The 20,791-nt window shown below is 40.2% G+C and overlaps 1 protein-coding gene across 3 annotated transcripts in view; it reads right to left on the bottom strand.

Moving 5' to 3' along the window:
* Positions 1-20,791, bottom strand: part of DEPTOR (DEP domain containing MTOR interacting protein) — a 78,078-nt gene that overhangs the window by 45,853 nt on the left and 11,434 nt on the right. For all 3 annotated transcript variants that reach the window (XM_051612617.1, XM_051612618.1, XM_051612616.1), the window contains exons 3-4: positions 3,132-3,310; positions 1,015-1,138 (exon numbers count right to left, since the gene is read on the bottom strand). In XM_051612617.1, the coding sequence (XP_051468577.1) occupies positions 1,015-1,138; positions 3,132-3,310 (303 nt within the window). The remainder of the gene's footprint in view (positions 1-1,014; positions 1,139-3,131; positions 3,311-20,791) is intronic.

The following is a 20,791-nucleotide window of genomic DNA, read 5'->3' as shown; positions in this document are numbered from 1 at the left end:
AGCCTCACCAACAATAACAAATAAAAAGATTTTTCTTACAAAAGAATAGAAATATAGAAAACAAAGAGAAAAAAAAGTTTGCTACTGTAGACACACTGATGGGCTTTTCACAGTATGGGCCAGGATTGCAGGCACTGTGTGTTACAGAGTCTAAAGGAGCAAAAGCTGTGCTTAGTAAGGCACAGAACATTTTGCAGGTGGGTGATTCAATTCATTTGTCCCAATGCATTCACTGAAGGATTTTTTCCAATTATGTATTTTCTTGTGTCTTATACAATTTATTTATTTTTTTACTTTAAATAGTCAGTCACTGAGTCTCAGGTAACTTTATCTGAATCCTAAATTTTACACTGAAACCTAAATAAAAATGTCATTAATTACAGACTGGGAAGTATGATTAAGCTGCCTAGTTATTTGACAGAAGTAATCCAGTGGGATATTCAATACCTCAGCATAATCACCTGTTTTGAATCTTAATTATATGCTCTTGGATAGGTTTGGTTTGAGTTTTTTTAAAAACTACTTTTTTTTTAATATAACCCTTCTGAAGTAGAAATTTTTCAGACTAGAACACTGAAGCTTAATTTCACATATTATTTAAAATCATACCTCCTGGTGAAGCTGTAAACATGGAGTCTCATAGCCACTTGTTCAGTACATTTTGATGTATTCATGTTTTAGGCCCTGTGATTACAGTTTTACACAGCAAATCATCCTTTAGAAATAATTTTTACAGGACAGAGTACAAGGCTTTACATCTCATATAGGAGGTATTTGCAACCCAGAATGTCAGAAAATGCTATTTCATTTTAAAGAAAATGTTACAAGTGAACATGTAGAAAAGCAAAAGAGAAATGGGAGAGAGAAGGGTTGGTTACCAGCTAAAATCATGGGACTACGCAGACCCATTCCTGATTGATTTGAAAGCCTCTGACTATTCAAACAGACTAACAAGTATCATTTGCCTCCCTTGGTACGATTATCAACACATTACAGATACAGAATGCAACATACTTTTCATACAGTCTTTGTCCTCTCATGAACACCTTCACCTCGTTGTCCAGTGGAAATGTCCCATCATCTTTTCGGAAGCGGTAGAAGAGTTTGACATCCTTGAATTCCTTATGCTCATCACAGACTGAAACACAAAATAAAGAAATAAATATTCATATAGAAGTTAAGGAGTTGAGGATCCATTTAGCAGGTCTCACTGTGGAACTTCAACTTCTACATTTATGGAGCCTGAACTCCTGTATTTTGGTGCATACAACTTTATTCAGCTCTAACAATGGATTAAAGGTTGGAGGAAACTTCTGGATAGGTAACCAGATTTCTTGGTGAGGGGGATAGGTGTTCATCATTTTGTGAACAAAAATGCATCCATCTGCTATATACCCAGAAAACCTTTTGATTAAAACATTCCGTTAGCTTGTTTGTTAAAAAAAGAACACCCAATAATTTAAGGATTCACAAGATTCTTAAAGTTACTTGTATCATTTGAGCAATGTTGTAGGAAACCTGACGCTGCAGGATCAGTCAAAATTAAAGCCTTCTGACCTCTTAAAATTGTCTTGCTTGTTCTTCCATGCCAGCTAGCAAATAGTAGGTACAACAGGAGCAAGCACACTGAGAAATGCTAAATAAGGTTTATAAGACAGCAGCTGATGATGGACTCTTGTAGATGCAGAGCAGAGCTCCAGCAAGGGCATAAATTATTGGTAAAGATATCCCAACTAAGCTTCTCCTAGCAGTGTTGCCAGCACCCATACACGGGCTCACCTTCTGCACCCCAGAAGCGGGAATTGGTACCCCTGTCTTTTGACATAGGAATTGAAAGGAAGGTCTGAGCATCCCACAGAACCTGACTGAACCTCTCTGGATTTACCCTAACTCACTTTGCAAGCTATTTTATTAAATTTGAGTGCAACACATGAGCATTTTCAAGAAACACCTGCTCTATGTGTAACACATACACTCATACGTAAAATTTCTATGAAAGTGTGCAATTGGATCCTGAGGTAGAAAACATTTGAAGGTTGTTAAAGCTTTAAATGGGCATTCAGCAATAAAACATCTATCGCTCAGTTAAATTCAGTCACTCAGGCAGCCACGTAACTCTTCACTGACATCTTCTCAATAGAGGATTAAGTAGTCAGATTTGAATACCCTATAATTACTTTATTCTTTAACTATCTACTGTGAGTCCCGGTTTCCATAACAACACAGAATTTTAATTTAATAGCCAAGCAGAAGCTGTAGAAGTGGCACTCATTCAGTATGTGCATTTCTTCCTTTAATTAAGGTGGTGTTAATGTATTGCATATAGCAGCATTATTGCTGCACATACACTGACCTCTGCATAAAGTCAATATTCGTCTCTTTGCAGCTGCTCTGTTTTCTCTTAAACGGGAAACAAATGGTACATTTCGCCTTTTTGAAATAGGTAATACTGTATGTTTGGAATCAAGGGCTTGGATCTACTTTGTGTGTGTGCTTCCTAGCCTTTTTGTGTATCAAGAGGCAAATAAATGCTACCACTGAATTGGAAGTCTCCTTTTCATCAGCCTAAATTGTTATTCAAGAAGCTGAAAGGAACAGATCTCAAAGAGGAAACAAGTTTCAGAGAAAATTAATCAGGGCACAGTCGGACCACTAACTTTGTTGTAGCTGTACCAGCACTAATGTTTGTGCAGCTGGTGTGAGGGATATGGCCAGAGAGCTAATCCACGTGAGAAAAATGACCTTTTTTTGCTGGCTGGTTTTTCAGGTGGGTTTTTCAGCTGGAAAGCTGTTCTCTGGGAAGCAGGGAGGTGAGGGCAGCAGGGACAGAGCGGCCAGGATCCAGCTGGGGCTGCTCTGGAGGCAGGGAAGTACAAGCACAGTCTCCAGTGCCTTCCTTGGCCTGTACTGACATGGGGAATGTCACTCCACACCCCTTCAACCTCTCCACGTCCCTCAGGACACAGGAGATCTTGCGGAGCAGCATAGTTCAACAGACATGTTCTCTTTCTGGCAGGGAAAAGATCCTACCTGTCCTATACTCGGCTGAAGAGCTGGAACTGGATTTCTCTGTTTCACAGCAGTCAACAAAATTCAGCTTAGAACTTTTTAGCATCTGATACTGCACTCACCATGGTGGATAATGCTGTGATCCAGTAATTTCTGCACCAGTTTAATTGCCGTCTCTCGGTCTGAGGCCTCTTTGTGGTCAATCAGCCAGTCGATCAGCTCTTTGGCAACAAAGCAGTTCGGGTACGTCTTGAGGTGGTGCCGCCGATCTTTAATGACCTTTTCTTCATGCAGTCGGAGCCTGGGAGCCAAATCACCTTGTGAGTATCATTTGCCAAGAGCCTCTGTAACTAGCAGGACTGGGGAACGAGGGGAGCAGAGGCATCCGAGCCCTGCTCACAGGATGGGCTTGGAAGGTGTTGGATGGAAGAGGAAGAGATTCAGTCACACATCCAACTTTGAACCCCATGTTTGGAAAACTGGCCTGCTGCCCAGTGAGAAAGGTTTAAAAATGAAGAACAGCACAACATACTAAGCCTATCAAAATACTTCCTGTAGGTCAATTAAACTGTCAATAATTTAGAATTAATTTTCCCACATTACCACTAATACATTCCATGTTACTCTTATTTTGCAGTTTCACAGCCATAGGTTTATTTATTTATTTATTTACTTTTAATCTCATTAATCTTTTTAGCTGTAGTTTCTTCCTTGGTTTGGTAACTGCGTTTTGCCTCCAGCTGCACAACCAGCATTGCATTTATGATTTAAAATTCAGTCGCAAAGCTGTTCCAACACAATGTCATCTAGCACAAGAAAGCTGCCTCCTACTCTAAATAAAGGGAAACTGATTTCTCACTTGGGAAACTGTTGGTAAATGTTATCTATCCGCAAAATCTCCCCCACCATCTTGAAAGCAAGTTGGCTGGCTGCTTTTGAGATACTTGCATCAGAATGCAAACTCCTGATTTTAGTTTTACCTCCTTAGTAAAGGTTCTGAGATTCTGCATCTTTATTTTTCATCATTTTTTCTCAAATAAACGAAATCCGTACCATTATCAATAAATGGTTGGATACTGTTTTTTAAAGTTTTTTTAGGTTTTCTACTTTCTTGTTTCCATTTTAATTACTAGTTTTAACCACTCTGTTCTCATAGTGCCTGTCTATCCAACAGTTCTGAAGAAAGTAAAGAAACCACAATAATTCTGGTTGTGACAGGAGCCCAAATGTTGTGAGTAATGCTGTAGTTGTAGGGGGTACAACTGTCTCTTTTCTAGAGAGGGACGTAGCACAGAAGGGCTCTAAGATGAGCCCCAAGAAGCACAGAGCAGAAGTCCATTCTCCTGTCAATATGAATCCAGTATGAAACAATTACTTCACTTTGGAATGAAAGAAGAGGAAAATATTTGGCTGAAATCAGTAAAGAAAGTATTACTAGAGCATCAGACAAGGCTTGTGTAGCCTTCTACCTAAAATGAGTACCAAAGCAAGCTTTTGTTTTGCAGCATTTAGCCTTGAACTTGGGTGACACAGAGCACTGGAAGAGGCAGCTCAGAGAGGTTGTGGAGTCCTTTCTCTGGAGACATTCAAAACCCACCTGGACACATTCCTGTGTAACCTGCTCTAGGTGATCCTGCTCTGAAAGGGGGATTGGACTAGATGATCTTTTGAGGCCCTCTCAAATCCCTAACAGTCTGTGATCCTGTGATTCTGTGTACTACAATGGAATGGCCAGTATGTGATATGAATGTAAAACCAGCTTTGCAAAAAAACATTAAAAAATGAAGAGTTTTATATTAAAATTACTGATTAATCAGATTAGTATTCTGGAAAAAAGTGCTGGTAAATATCCTATGCACTGTGAAATTATCTGAGCTAAAAAACCTTTGCTTAAAGCATATTTTCCAGATGTGCTCTAACAGCTGTTGCCATACTTAGAAGGAAAAGCCTACACAGTTTTAATTATAGAACATGCAATTATCAGTATGTCTAACTGAGCTTTACATTTGAAATAGATTCCAGATTCTGTTAATGCTCATCTAGTCTTATGTCACATAATAATCTGCAAGAACAAAAACAGGGAAAGAGCGAATGATACATTTGCAGAAGGTCTGACCCAGCTTTCTGTCATTGGTGTAAGTCTAAATGGATGGAGTTCATATGATACAAGAAGGAAATCCCCTTCTATGAAATTGTTTGTCCAAACACCATGTAGGAGTGAGGCAGGGCTGGTCTGGCATTCCATACAAAAGCCAGTAGCCAAGAGCCACAGCAATGAATTTTTATGTCTTGAATTCTTACAGAAGACTTTGCTTGGATGGCTTATAAATATCTCAAGGGCCCTGTCATGTCAAAAGACATGAGTTCCCACAACAACCTTTTTCCTCACATGGAGCATTTACAGGGTCTCCCTATACACCTTTTTGCCTATATTCCTAAAATTAAAAGAAATTGCATAATCTTTATTATCTCCACCCACTTGCTGAAGTGGATCCAAATTTGCTAAGAGGTTATGAAATCATTAAGTCTAACAGAGCATGACAACATAAGCCTCAAGAAATCTGAAAAAAGAAATTTATCCACCTTTCCAAAGATAAGTGGGAACTTCTATAGCAATTGTATTCATACTGAATTACGTCCATGCTAATTTACCTGAAATAAAGAACAGAAAGGGAATTCAGATTCTCCCCCAGGTGGTGTATACTGTTCTCTCTGCCAGGGCTTCCTCACCTCTACAAACCCACTACAAAACAAAGTATGTAGAGGAGAACTAGCTCAATAAATTGGAATTGAACCTAGTCTAAAATACAAATATAAATGCCTCAGGTAAATTTATTGAGTATATGCTGCAGAATGTAGAATCATAGAATCACAGAATCACAGAACTATTCAGGTTGGAAAAGACCCTTGGGATCATCGAGTCCAACCATCATCCCTACTCTACAAAGTTCTCCCCTAAACCATATCCACCAACACCACATCCAAACGACCCTTAAACATATCCAGGGATGGTGACTCAACCACCTCCCTGGGCAGCCTATTCCAGTGTCTCACCACTCTTTCTGTCAAAAGAAAAATTTCCTAATGTCCAGTCTAAACCTCCCGTGCTGCAGCTTGAAGCCATTCCCTCTTGTTCTGTTGCTAATTACCTGTGAGAAGTGACCAGCACCAACCTCTCTACATCCACCCTTCAGACACTGCTGGCTCATATTCAGCCTCTTGTCAATGAGAACCCTCAGGTCCTTTTCTGCCAGACACTTTCCAGCCACACTTCCCCAGGCCTGGAGCATTGTCCGGGGTTGTTGTGGCCCAAGTGCAGGACCTGGCACTTGGCCCTGTTGAAGCCCAGACCATTGACATTAGCCCAACTATCCAATCTATCCAAGTCTCTCTGTAAAGCCTCCCTATCCTCATGCAGATCAACACTCCTGCCTAGCTTGGTGTCATCTGCAGACTTACTGATGATACACTCTATGTCCTTATCAAGATCATTAATAAAGATGTTAAACAGAAACAGTCCCAACACTGAGCCCTGAGGAACACCACTTGTGACTGGCCACACCTGCATTTGACTCCATTGACCACCACTCTTTGGGCCCGACTGTCCAGCCAGGGCTTGATCCAACAGATCGTGTGCTCATCCAGGCCCTGAGCAGCCAGGTTTTTTATGAGAGTTCTATGGGGAACCGTGTCAAATGCTTTCTGGAGGTCCAGATAGACAATACCCACAGCCTTTCCCTCATCCAATAGTTGGGTCATCAGGTTATAAAAGGAGATCAGAATCCAAAGTTTAGGAAGGAACTCTAAAAATGTGTCAGTGTTCAGAAATACTTATCAGGAGCCAAATCAAATGGGATAAAAGTGAATAAAATGTAACAGTGAATGCAATTATACACTGGAACCAATACTCAAGTGAAGTGGTAAATTCTTTATCATAGAATCATGGAATGTATTGGGTTGGAAGGGACCTATAAAGGTTATCTAGTCCAATGCCCCTACAACAAGAAGGGACACCTCCAACTATACCAGATTTATCCATTGGCATTGGGAAACAGGCTGCTTATCAAAAGACCTTGACTTTTTCCCTTTAAGAGACATTAATTACTTTTTGTCAGCCAATCTGCATGATGACTGGAAAAGCCCTAACTGGACACCAGTCACATTTCTCTTGCTAGAAGTTTTTCCTCAAGAGCTGCTTAAGAGAATTAACTAACTTACAAACCATGACCAGTTTGAAGGGAGAGAGGGAGAAGAGAGAGGTTGAACAACAAGGTGTGATGGGAGTACACCCTGATTTAACAAACCTTTGAAAAGTTGTCCCTCTTTCTACAGCTTAATAGCTTAACACCTGAAAACAATACTGTACATCATCCATACTTAATTCCATATATTGTTCAAGATTACCTGCCAGATTTTGCACTTGGAGCCACATTGTTCCCTACCTGCAGAAAACAACATGAGAACTAAAGTGTTTGAGCAATTGCCTGTGAACTGTAACAGGTACATGCAACTCTTTAATATTGACAGTTTTATATCCGTGGCTCTTATCCACACTTACAACAAATGAAGACAGTCTGTATTTGCAAGCATGCATGCCACAACAGTTTTCCTGGGGGCCTGTCTAAACAGGAGTTGCTCCTAATTAACAACATGTAGGGACTCTTGCTCCAAATAGAAGTGCCTTCCCTCTGAGTAGCATGGAACAGGCTAACCCAGGACACTGCTTTGCAGTGAACATGTTCAGAGTTAATCAGCAACAAAGCTATTTGTTGAGAGGCTTTTAGGCTTTTTCTTTGCCAACTGTCAGAAAAGTCATCATAATGGAAATATCAAAGTCTTTGCTTAAGGAATGAAGAATCAGGCACCAACTTGGGAAGAAACAACTCTCACAGCTACATGAAACTTGCATTTTGTTTTCCATCAGGAAAATTACATGTTTTGAAGTTTCTTGAATCTTTTTCTGAGCCAATGGGTAAAGATTTTGCAAAGGCAGTGCCAGCACAAGAGTCTGGCTTCCCCTTCAAAGCCCAGAAAAGGCCAGACTGCTGGCTGAAGATGGTAATGATGTCACTAACCATGGTCCAAGTATCTCACCCAGCTATTTCCCTCTGTTAAGTCCAGTAATTTGTGCTTAGCTAACACATATCTTTCAGAACACCATCCAGTCCTGATTTCTATGCATGAAAAGACACATTGGTAATCTTCTCAACAGTTCATCTACCATTCCCTGGTACATCCTATATAGTCCCTAAGTTTATCCTAGCAAGGCTCAATAAAAAAGTTCAGGAAAACAGTTTAGTTCCTGACACTTGATAAATAACATGGTATGAAGACTTTCATATTGTGCTTCACTCATTCACCTCTTTTAACCACTGAGATGCCTACCTGAAGGCAAGGAATCTGAAGCAATCATGCACACACACATATGTGTATATATATGCATATATAAGAGAGGTGTGTATATATATATATATGTGCTTACATATTTGTATTTATGATCTATTCAAATATAAGTATGATATATATAATTTCTATTTTATGTGATATGTTTGTATACTACATAGATCATTATATATAATACTATGTATATACATATAGAATCATAGAATCAGAATCTTAGGGGTTGGAAGGGAACTCTGAAGATCATCAAGTCCAACCCCCCTGCTGCAGCAGGAACACCTAGGGCAGATCACACAGGAACACATCCAGACAGGCCTTGAAAGTCTCCAGAGAAGGAGACTCCACAACCTCTCTGGGCAGCCTGTTCCAGGGCTCCATCGCCCTCACAGCAGAGAAGTTTTTCCTTGTGTTCAGGTGGAGCCTCCTGTATTGCAGCTTTGTGCCATTTCCCCTTGTCCTATCACAGGGCACCACTGAAAAGAGACTGGCTCATTCTTGACATCCACCCTTCAGGTATTTAAAGACATGAATAAAGTCCCCTCTCAGTCTTCTTTTCTCAAGATTAAACAGCCCCAGGTCTCTCAGCCTTTCCTTGTATGACACATTTCAGTCTCTTATTCACCCTTGTAGCCCTCGGTTGGAGTCTTTCCAGTATATCCCTATCTCTCTTGAGCTGGGGAACACAGAACTGGACACAGTACTCCAGATGTGGTCTTCCTAGGGCAGAGTAGAGGGGGAGGAGAACATCCCTTGACCTGCTGGCCACACTGTTCTTAATACATCCCAAGATGTACTGGCGTTCTTGGCCACGAGGGCACATTTTTGTCCCATGGATCACTTGTCCAAGACCCCAAGGTCCTTCTCCATGGGGCTGCTTTCTAGCAGGTCAACCCCTAATCTCTGTGTCTGTCTGTCTGCCTGTCTGTCTGTCTATCTATATCTATCTATCTATCTATCTATCTATCTATCTATCTATCTATCTATCAATACATAATTCTAGAACAATATAAGAGCAATTGATAAGGACATAGAGTGTATCTGATAAGGACATAGAGTGTATCATCAGTAAGTCTGTAGATGAGACCAGGAGTGTTGATCTGCATGAGGATAGGGAGGCTCTACAGAGAGAATTGGATAGATTAGATTGTTGGGTTAATGTCAATGGTCTGGGCTTTGACAAGGCCAAGTGCTGAGTCCTGCAATTGGGCCACAAAAGCCCCAGGCAATGCTCCAGGCTTGGGGAAGGGTGGCTAGAAAGTGTCTGGCAGAAAAGGATCTGGGGGTTCTCATTGACAAGAGGCTGAATATGAGCCAGCAGTGTCTGAAGGGTGGATGTAGAGAGGTTGGTGCTGGTCTCTTCTCACAGGTAATTAGCGACAGAACAAGAGGGAATGGCTTCAAGCTGCAGCACGGGAGGTTTAGACTGGACATTAAGAAATTTTTCTTTTGACAGAAAGAGTGGTGAGACACTGGAATAGGCTGCCCAGGGAGGTGGTTGAGTCACCATCCCTGGATGTGTTTAAGGGTCGTTTGGATGTGGTGTTGGTGGATATGGTTTAGGGGAGAACTTTGTAGAGTAGGGATGATGGTTGGACTCGATGATCCCAAGGGTCTTTTCCAACCTGAATGGTTCTATGATTTTATTAACAACTTTTTTTTCTTTTTTTTTAATGGAATAACAAAAAAAAACCAAAACCAACCAAACCAACAAACAAAAACAACAGTTAGGAGACCACATAAAAGGAATAATACTGAACTATATATACTGATATTTTAATTAGTCATGGCATGAAGCATATCCTGCCCCAGAGTACTCAACCATCGCTGATGAGTTAGGACACGCTCAGGTGTTACTGCTGTGTTACATCTCCCTTCAGCATGGACCCTTGGGTTCAGTGACTGTCTGCACAGCCCAGCATGACCACGGCCAGTCATCATGCACTGACCAACTACAGTTTTACCACCTGAGGATAAACTCTGAAAAAAGCCACATTAGATCCCTTGAAAATTAATACTGATATTCAGGGGGGAAAGCATTGCAAGTGGCTTCTGCAATCTTCAAATTCATTCACAAGTTTCAAGTATTTGAAACTTCTGTCAGAAAAGGATTTACTTATTTCCAAGTAAAAGAAGTCACAGTGTGCTTTGTGACAAAATTGTATGGACAGAAAAAAATATCTTGTCACAGATGAGGACAATTCACGGTGGCTAAAGAGCACTCACTGGTTTTCCACATCTCTTCTCCAGAGACATCATAACTGCTCCACTGGCAGGTAGAACTGCCCCTTTCTGTTGGAAACAGAACAGTTTTTTATCCCCCCAGAGATGACAAATTTGGCTGGTTTTTGATCATAAGTGTATGAACTGTATTACAGGCATCTTACAGCACTAAAATACAGCACTAAAAATATCGTCCAAAGTCTTCTAAGTCTCAGTGACTTAGAAGCATAATTCCCTCTGAAAGTTAAAACTCACAGGTCAGCTGCAGACCCAATTCATTACAAATGAGCATAGGGTGGAGTTTGTGCACATATACACGCCCAGGAAAATACAGAACTACATGAAATGTCCTTTACACTAAACTTTTGCTGTCAGCAAAAAGAATAAAATAGGTCAGTGACGATATAAACTTTGTACACAGAGACGACGGCGAAGGTACTCTGCAAATGCTATCTGTGTTGCTGGGACAAGCATTTCCAGCCAGGCTTGCCAGCTGAAGTGTCAGCAGTTTGCTGCTGCCTGTTCCTCTTTCTATTTATGCTTCAGCTCTGCAGCCACTTACTTCTGCCACTTGATATCCACAGAAGCTAAAATACCTTTTAAAACATGGGGTCATACTGGAAATAGGATCAAGACACTTCTCTGTTGGTAGCTGTGGCAAAGAAGGAATTCTACCATCTGAAAGAGGGTTACAGAGGGTGTCTGCAAAGCAGCTCCTGATATCAGTTCTCATCATTGTGTTTATCTCCACTTTTTTGCCCACAGCCATTGTCAATGTGAGGAGAAGCCAGAATGCAGAGCCAGAGATTTCAGATAAACCATCTCTCAGCACACTGCAGAGGAAAAGCCAAAGCTTCCCAAGAAGTGAGGATCCACCAGTGCTCCTGTTGCTTTAAATAAAACACTGGGGCTGCCTCTTTTATGAAGTCTTTTTTTATAAATGCAGAGAGTAATATGGTCACTGAGTGTGGAATCAAGCGTGCAGAGGAACATCTCCTATACTCAGGACACTACTAATACCAGTGGGTGTCAAAGCAAGCTCTGGGGAGCAGACCCAGGCAGGACTCAGGGTCTAGGATGGAATCTAATTGACATCTCTTGGAGACACTCCTTCAGCCCACAAATTCAGTCCAGAAATTCAGACCCATAACATCCCTTGTGAGTACTCTAGACTATGGAGGAAATTAGATCTGTGTGTTTGTATCGATCTGTCATAAAACTAGAGACCACTTGCAAAACCAGTGTTTGGATTCTTAAACCTCAAAGGTATATAATCTGAGCCTGTATCTGGTCTTCATTTAAAACAACACAGTATTTCATTCCTGATCTGGTAAAACAATGAATGTAAATAAGCTTTTTAGTTAACTTTTATATCAAGTTTTGGAATGTTTATTTTGGCATTTTTTCTAGGGTTTGATCCCCTCAAGGAAAGGAGCATGCTCAGTGGACTTCTGACTCCACCTTTCTCTTTGGGCTGTGGTGTACCCAGGTGTGAGGGCTGTCTAACAGTATAATTAAATCTGCACAATATTTATTCACCTCTATTTTCAAGAAGCAGGCAGTATCTGGCAAGGTTAGATACCTGGCGACACTTTCTCCTCACGTCCATAGGAAGCTGTGGATCTCTCTGCCTGCCAAGCCATTTCAATTCCATTTCACTTTTAATTAAAATGTGTACAAAGATGGATAATACTTCCAACTGCCTGCACACTTGAACCTTGAGAACTTCTGTCTGGAAAGCATTCAACTGGTTTTTACAAATACAAAATCACAAAATGCAGGCAAATTATGATTTCACCTTCCCCTAGTCATAAGGAAAGTGGAAGTCTGCCTGTCTCACTCCTGTTGCTTGCTTTCTGGGCTGAAGCTGTCAGAACTCAGGAACTCACAGTTCTTGTCTACAAGGAAGTCAAATATAATTGGGATTCTCACTCATGTGCAGATGGGCTGGGATGCACTGAATGACAAATGCATGCAGGTCAAAGTCTATGTGATATTACTATGTGGATCCCCAACAGAACTGATGTACTTCTGATGGAAGAACAAGCCATTTTTTTCTTATGTCCATCAACCAGGTTTTGTTCACATTATTTTTCCGTGTCTTCATTGCAAGTATATTCTCAGGTAAGTACTATGAAGATTAATTTTCTTGAGGATGTTTTCCCAAATCTAAACTGAAGACTTCTGCCACAGACTACTGAAATTTCAAAGTGCAGAGCAGAGACCTTAGGACAACTGTTGCTATAGACATCCCTTGACTGCATTAACACCAATGCTTATGGATTTATGCTGAAAATCACCCTCAATAAAGTATTTTACTGACAGAAAACTGAAGAAAGAGCAGTGTACATCTCATGGGAGACCAGCGAAAATCAATAACATTTGTGTCAGGGAACACAAGCCTGTTATCTCACAGCTGGGAGAGGTGAATGTTCCTTTGAGATGCTAAATGGGGCAAATAGGGGACAAAGGGCCCAAGTCCTACTGCTACAGCCATTCCTGCTAGCACTGCCATTCAAGAACCTGGAGAGGCAGACTGAAACTGGGGAATATCAGGAAAGGTTGAGTGAGCTGTTTAGCCTGGAGAGAAGACTGATAGGAGACCTTATCAAGATCTATAAATATCTGAAGAGTTGGTATAAGGAAGATGGAGCCAGACTCTTTTCAGTAGTGCCCAGTGAGAGGACAAGGGGAAATGGGCACAAGCTGAAACACAGGAAGTTCCATCTAAATATGGAAGGAGTTGGACTAGATGACTTCTAGAGGTTCTTTCCAACTCCAACAGCTCTGTGATTTTGTGCTTCTGTGCTTCTGTGATTCTGTGACTAGCATGCTGGACTGCAGGTCTGCATCACTGGAGTCAAGAAGAGGGGCTGAAGCAAGGATGCAAGAGGCTGTGGGTTCCAGAAAGCCCTGTGGTGTGACAACTCCTCTCTTGGATGCACATTGCAGGGGAACCAAAAAAAGCTACAGGCTGAGGTCCCTTATGCACCAACACTGAGATTTTTTAACACTTATCCACAGGGAAAAGCAGACCATGTGCAGCACGTTCCACACCTCATGAGAAATGAGGAGGCCTTTCCACCCACCCATCTCATGGCACATCTAGAGAAGTGAAGGTCCATAACACTGACAAAGCACCCAACAGGTTTGCACTGCGAACAGGAAAAGGTGTCGTTATCTGCTGGAGATAACCCAAGAAATCCACAGGAGACCTGAAATCAGCCGAGTGCTTTATCTCAAGTGCAGTTGTGATATTCCTCCCATCCTGTCAGTGAGTGACAAATAGTTTTGCTGAGATGTTCTATGGCTTTGGGTAATCCTTGATATCAAAGTCCTTCCAGGCATGGCTGCTCTCAGCCTGAGCACTGCAGGTCTGCAGGAGCTCTTCTCCCTGATATTTTATGCTCCTCAGAGGGGCACCGACCGCGTGCAGTCCTTTCTACAGTCCTTGGCCTTCCTCATTAATAATATATAATACTGCAGTGATATCTCCATTGCTTTTAGCAAGTGTTTTCCATCTCTAAATAAAACTCTTAACCAATTACTGTGCTGCGCAACCATGGGTGTCATTAAGCAAAAATAGCCAGTACTTGACAGGTAATTAAAATGAGTAATAAAATATTTAGTGCTGAGTACTGTTGTTAACAAAGCAAATTTTCTATTGAGGCCATGCTTCAAGACTTTTTACTCACTTCCAACAAATATGTTAGTTCATCTTAAAAGGAGTATAGATGCAATATTCCTTCAATATACAATATGTTGTATTGAAACCTTCACACTTTGTCTCTCCCCATTCTAAATGAACAGGATCTATTTTTCATGTTTAGTACAACTGCCTTCCTGAGCTTTATTTCTACTTTGAAGGAAGCTGTGAAAGCAGTAAGTGAAAAAATACTGACTAGAAAAGGCACTCTGTATTGAATTTCTTTAAATAAAAAAAAAATAGTATTACATTTTGGCACTGATTCATGCTTTTTTTTTACCTCCTATGGCTGGCAATACCACAATATATAGAATGTTACACTCACAGAAGACATGATTCAAGGGGGTTCTTTTCACTGTCTTCCAGAAGTCTATTGAAAACCAGTGGTCGACCATTGAACTATAAAATAAGATTGGAACTGATGCAAATTTTTACACACTGAAAGTAATGATACATTTGACTGCATCACTGAGAGGTGATTAAATTGTTAGTGGATGACCCTCACAGTGCAAAAACAGAAATGGAGGCACAGGTAAGACTGCAACATGCAAGGCTGTGCACTAACAACAAACTGCTCTGCTGAAAACAGAGAACTTGAAGGCTGACAGCAACAGAGAGTAAGAAATAGCTTAATATGTAGTAGCTAAACTTTCAATGACTGCAAGCTACCAACAGGATATAAAAACCAAAGGCAATCTTAGGTTGTACTAACGGAGATATTTCCAGAAATTATGGGAAATCTAGTTGTTCATGTCCTTGTATAAGATACTACAGGATCATAAAAATATTGTGTATCTTTTATGCCATCCTCATTCAAGAATAGTAAGTTCAAAGAGATGCAATGGTATGAGAAATTATGAACCTGTTTCATGAGCAGAGACAAAGATACTGGCTTGGGATAACTAGTGTTATTTAAGCAAAAAGTGAAATGAACAGAGTTATTGTCCATAATCTTTCAGGTGAGTTAAAAGCAGAGTGAAAGAAAAGCTATTTAAGTGATGCCAAGGAATCCTAAGATAAAAATTAGAGCAAGTGTTGGTGCAAAATTTTCTCACTGTTACTTGAGGCAAGAACGTAAATAACTTTCAGAGAACTGTAATAAATATACCAAAGGATTACGTGTTATAATGTTCTGCAGAAGACTTCCTAGTCCCATGTTTTATAGTTACATGTATGATTTACACTGATACCTATGAGCACACTGGGAATACTACCTACAGGGAGGAAGAACAGCAGAGGCTGGCTTGTGAATGCATGGTACCAGGACTTGCAGCCTTTTAAATGTTGTGTTTCATGTCTGCTGCAAAAAGGAAAAGTTCAAGTACTGCCTATATTAAGATATTTGCTGTTTATGTTAAGGCTTTAAGTAAAAGTGGGTATGCAGATCTATAGATATCCTTCATGTACTTGCCAAAGCTGTAAGTATGATAAAGGATGTTTGTATCTGTGACCAGGCTTCCTGCTTTTTACAACAGAGTATTACTTGGTTTTCATTTTTCCTGTGCAAGCATACAATAGCCTGTACGTGGCTGACTGGAGGGGCAGGTATTGAACCAGCTCATTACTGTGCAGACAACACCAAACTAGTGGTATGTTTTCCTCCAACATCTGAGGGAAATCCCACAACCTTTGTGACATACAACTGTGTCAGAAAATGGCTGGGGATTTTCTGTGAGGAAATGCCATCAGTGGGCTTGCAGAATGCATAGAGGCCAAGGGTCTGGTCTGCATCCTTGCTAAATAAAAGTGTAGAAGCCAGGAGAGCTCCTCAGCCAAACATTCCTTTTTGCCCTTGGGTGAAATCTGTACATGTCTGTACTCAGTTGACTTCTCTGCCTCCAAGTACAACACCCACTCATCCCACTGAGATCCAAATCACCAGGTTTGCAAGAACCTCTAGCCCTTCATCTGATATCTTGTGAAGCTATCATGAGGAAACTGACTATGTAGTCATAGTCACCCTGGTCTTTTTAAGCCTGGCATTTGCCTAATTTTATTTAGTGGCATATAATTATTATTTTTTTTATATTTCTTGAAAGAATGCAAGTTTTGTAATTATTAAATACATCAAAATAATATAAAAGCCTACATAAACTCATGTTACAGCCTTTTTCAGTTGCCTTAAGTTGTCATATTTGCTCAAGAAAAACATTGCTTTGAGTGTAAAATATAAGCCAGGATGACCTTCACAGCCAGCTGGAGGCAACAAATCAGTATAATCCCAATTAACATTCTGCTCATTTATATATGTTTTTCTTAAAGAGAAACCTGTAACATCTGATAAGGTTTCACTGTGAGTGCCAAATGAAAAGGAAGAAATGAATCACCATCTACAGAGAAAAAAATTAAAAATGTGTCAGAAAACTACGGGTTGCCCCAAACTACACTGAAGGAATTCCAAATGCATCTATGCCAAATGGTAACAATGATTTTACTCAACAGTTCTGCAACATAATACTGCTGTGTTTATTTTTAAAACACAGAAAGGATTGCTCTCTTGACACAAATGTTTCAATGATAAAGAACACTCTCATCTGCTTTAAATCTCTTTATCTAGTTCATACAAACATGTAACATGAAGAACTATGGAATATGAATTTAAGGGGATTACTTCAATGGCATGAAGTTACTCACTGCATAAACTCTGGCAGGCTAATTACAAAGTTTACCATTAATGATAATACATGAATAAAAATCCTAGGTAAGACCAATTATATTTAAATTATTTTACTTGTGCAAAAATCTGTCCTGGGGATGGTTTCTTTTGATGAGCTCAGCATTGTTCTATATCTGATATATGATAAGAACAGATACACAGCTGCTGCATGACCACTCTTCATGAATAGTTCCTTCTGTCAGGATGCTGTAAAGGATCTTGTCTTGTTAAATGTTCACAAGTGGATGAGCTTCAAAAAGATAAATACTACAGAAGTGTTATTCCTCTGCTCTTAAAAGTAAATGGAATTTTTCCTTTAAAATAAGAAATAAATCAATAAGAAGCTGTTGTACTGAACTGCTTGCTCCCATTGCTGGGCCATGTGTTTGCCATTTCTCATTCTAGACAAAATTCTCTCTCCACACATGCAGAAAACTCAGCAAACAGGTATTCATGTGCTCCAACTATAAATTTTAACTGTGACTTCTTACTGCTTTTATAACTCAGAACATGCACCCTGACCCTTACTCGCCAAGTAAAGGCATCAGCCTTACAGACAATATCTGTAAGCTGTCTAGCTGAATTCTGCTAGACTTAGGTGACAAACGTATGGTTATGTTTACACCATACTCCAAACTTTGGATGAGGCCTGAACTTTAATTAAAAACACAGGTTGCACAGACAGTTAGGGAAAGGCTTTAGACGAGCAACAGGATGAGAGGAGGTGAGAGGTCTGCACTGTGCTTTTATACCTGTCATCAGTGTAAATGGCCCAACACTGTGTGTTCATCCTAAATCAAATTAATTTACTCAAGACAAGCCTTGACATCACCTTTCCTGAAGAAAGGCAGGATCTACAGGAGCCTGGGTAAAGTTGCTCCTCAGATGGTGTCAGGCAGAGGGACCACGGTCACTTCGTGTTGTAGCTACCCAGACACATGGAGGCATGCCAAGATTTAGTCCATTATTTACTCTGGCTATCAAAGCAGAAAACAAACAGTACCAATTAGGTCTTAATTTGAACGTAACTAGAGTGAGCTTTCTGAATGCTGAACCATACAAGATTTCAGTCCATACATAAGCAGGCTGGGTATATAAGCACTGCTGAAACTTCAAAAGGTTTGTAACCACTGAAGACATGAAATCATTGATCAAGTGGCTAAAAATGTTCTGTGCCTTCTTCTATAGGTCTATCATTTTCTCAGGTGGAATACTGGTATTTTGCATGAAAAGATGTGCTGTGTACTGTCTTTAGACTGTTAGGAAAATGTAACAATTTCCAGTCCACTGCAACTTTTCCTTAGCCACTATATGTTTAAATAAATTCCTCTCTCTGTGTTTATCATGCTTCTCCCTAACAGTCTACACAATCCTTTTTTCTTCCTCTTTTGCCCCAGTAATTTGTTTCCCCAGAGTACTGTTGTTACTGGACTCATATAAACTCAGATGTTCCATATTCATCAGAAAAGAAATGAACAGAGAGTCCAAACATATTTCATGTAAAATTATTGTAGGATGCACTGTTTCAGCTGGTATTGATTTACAGATTTAACCAAAAAAAGTAATATGAAGTTCTTAATATATTATTTTGGAGTAGCTGTAGTCCCTCTGTAGCCAAACAAAGTGAATGCAAGCAATTATCTTCCAACCACCACTGTTTGATTCATTACAGTAGGGCCAAAGTATAGCACTTGGAAAAACCACGACTTTATAGAATCCTGAAATGACTGGATTTTCCTCCTGTTATGAAGCATTTGTAAAGTATCTAGGCCTTGCAGCATTGCAATAAAGCACAACAGCATACAGAGAAAGCAACAAATGTAATTGTTTTGTGTTGAAAGAAAGATTATTATTTTCAAAAAAGTGAGATAGTGTCTGATTTAATTACATCTTTGATTGCATCTATAAAGATGAGGGAATATATCCCATTTCCTTTCAAATGGATTATTGGATGAGACATTCCTCTACAAGGGAAGAAAGTGTTAACAGTTCTAATACCTTCTTTCCTCAACATGGGCCTGAAAATCCACTTTCCACAGGCAAAGCTGGAGCTGCAGGACTATGGAAAAACAGGAATTTATGCCCACAAATGAACTCCCAAACTGAACCCTTTGTGCTTAGTGTGAGAGGATGTGAAAGTGGTCAATCTATTTGTTGTATCTCACTGTGCACAGTGAGAAGGGAAGAGCAGGTGGTTTGCCCTGAGATCACTGTTCTTCTTGTAGTGCCAACATGACATAGCCAGCAGGATTTCTGGCACTAACGTGGTCTATTGGCCTTCCAGCATGTATTACTCCATACACTGCCCTCTTTTCTCTATTCTCATCCTTTCAAGGACTGATACAAAACCAGTATGTCTTAAGTATGCACACTTTGGTTTCTGTCCCCCGAGTTCTTAAGAAATGAATCTACAGAAAACCCCACAGATATCTTGAAAAGCTCTCTTGGTGGCTGGAAGAGTTGCAATGTTGGCATCTCATGAACTTCACGTGATCTGGGGTATAATCCTGGCCTGACTTAAGACACTATGGAATCAGGTTCTCACCTTGGTATCTTCATAAAAATTTCAGCTGAAACAGAAACATTTGAAAAGCGCTTGGATGTTCATTTGGAAAGGGATATATTTCTTGTTCTTAAATTTGCTTGAAAAGCTGGACAATAGAGTGGCTGTCAATCACTGCAACCATTGTATAAACTAACCCAGCTCATTTTGCACTGAAGTAGGTTAGGAAGTATTCTCACAAACCCTCCTGAGTGCAGCCAAGAGGATAATAATCTCTGGCTACAAGCTAGTAAGAAAATGCTGATAGCATCAGCCACCGCAGCTTACAGAAGACATCACACTATGCCTCCATGAAACATAGAGTAATTTGGGTTGGAAGAAACCTCTGGAGGTCACTGAGCCAGCCTATACTGAATGCATGTCCAGCTAGTACAAGTTGCTCAGGATCGCGTCCAGGCAAGAACTTTTCTGGGCCCCTGCTCCAATCTTTTACTTACCCTGAAAATTAATAATTATTTCCAATTATCTAATTAGAAATTTCCTTGCAAATTTTGAGTACTGCCTCTTGTCCTATCTCTGTGCACCTTGGAAAAGACTCTCTTCCTGTTTTCCTGCACCTTCTCATTTAAGTAGTTCCAAAGAGCAGTAAGATCCCCCTGAGCCTTCTCTCATCTAGGCTGAGCTGACCCAGCCTGCAGCATCTCCTTCTCCATCACGTGCTCCAGTCCAACCCCACCCTGAGATCCAGTCCTCTGGGCTTGCTTCTTGCACAAAGACACCTTTTTGCTCTTTATTAATGGCATATTTTTGCATAAATGAAGGTTGCGGAAATAAATTAAGCTTATTAAAATAAGCTTTTAATAAACCTTTCTTTATTTCTTTTGTTCAGTGTGCTTTTAAGGACCTACTTTCATCGTCTCATCTAATTGGCCGAGCAGCAGGATGATACCAATGCCTCCCAAGAAGGAGCCATTTTTCTTGTCACAGAGATCTACTTACAAATATCACCTCATCTGTTTCTACCATTTTCCACAAGACTTAAAAGGTCTGAGTTTGTCCAAATGCTATTAGTTTTGAAAATACCTTAATTGTCCAAGACAAGTCTTTAAGCTTCTAGCCCCAGATAATTCTCAAAATGGCATTTGTACAATCTCTTTTGAGATTTGTACATATTAATGCTACTTCTTCACATCACAATCTCCCTCTGTTTGCACTGACCAAACAGCAAAATAGTGGTTTAAGCTAGGAGTTACCCTTTCTACATCTTAGTAAAAATAAATTAACTTCAGCTAGAGGT

This window comes from Apus apus, chromosome 2 (assembly GCF_020740795.1).
Source record: "Apus apus isolate bApuApu2 chromosome 2, bApuApu2.pri.cur, whole genome shotgun sequence".
Classification (NCBI taxonomy): Eukaryota; Metazoa; Chordata; class Aves; order Apodiformes; family Apodidae; genus Apus; species Apus apus.
This window is presented reverse-complemented; position numbering and strand designations above follow the sequence as displayed.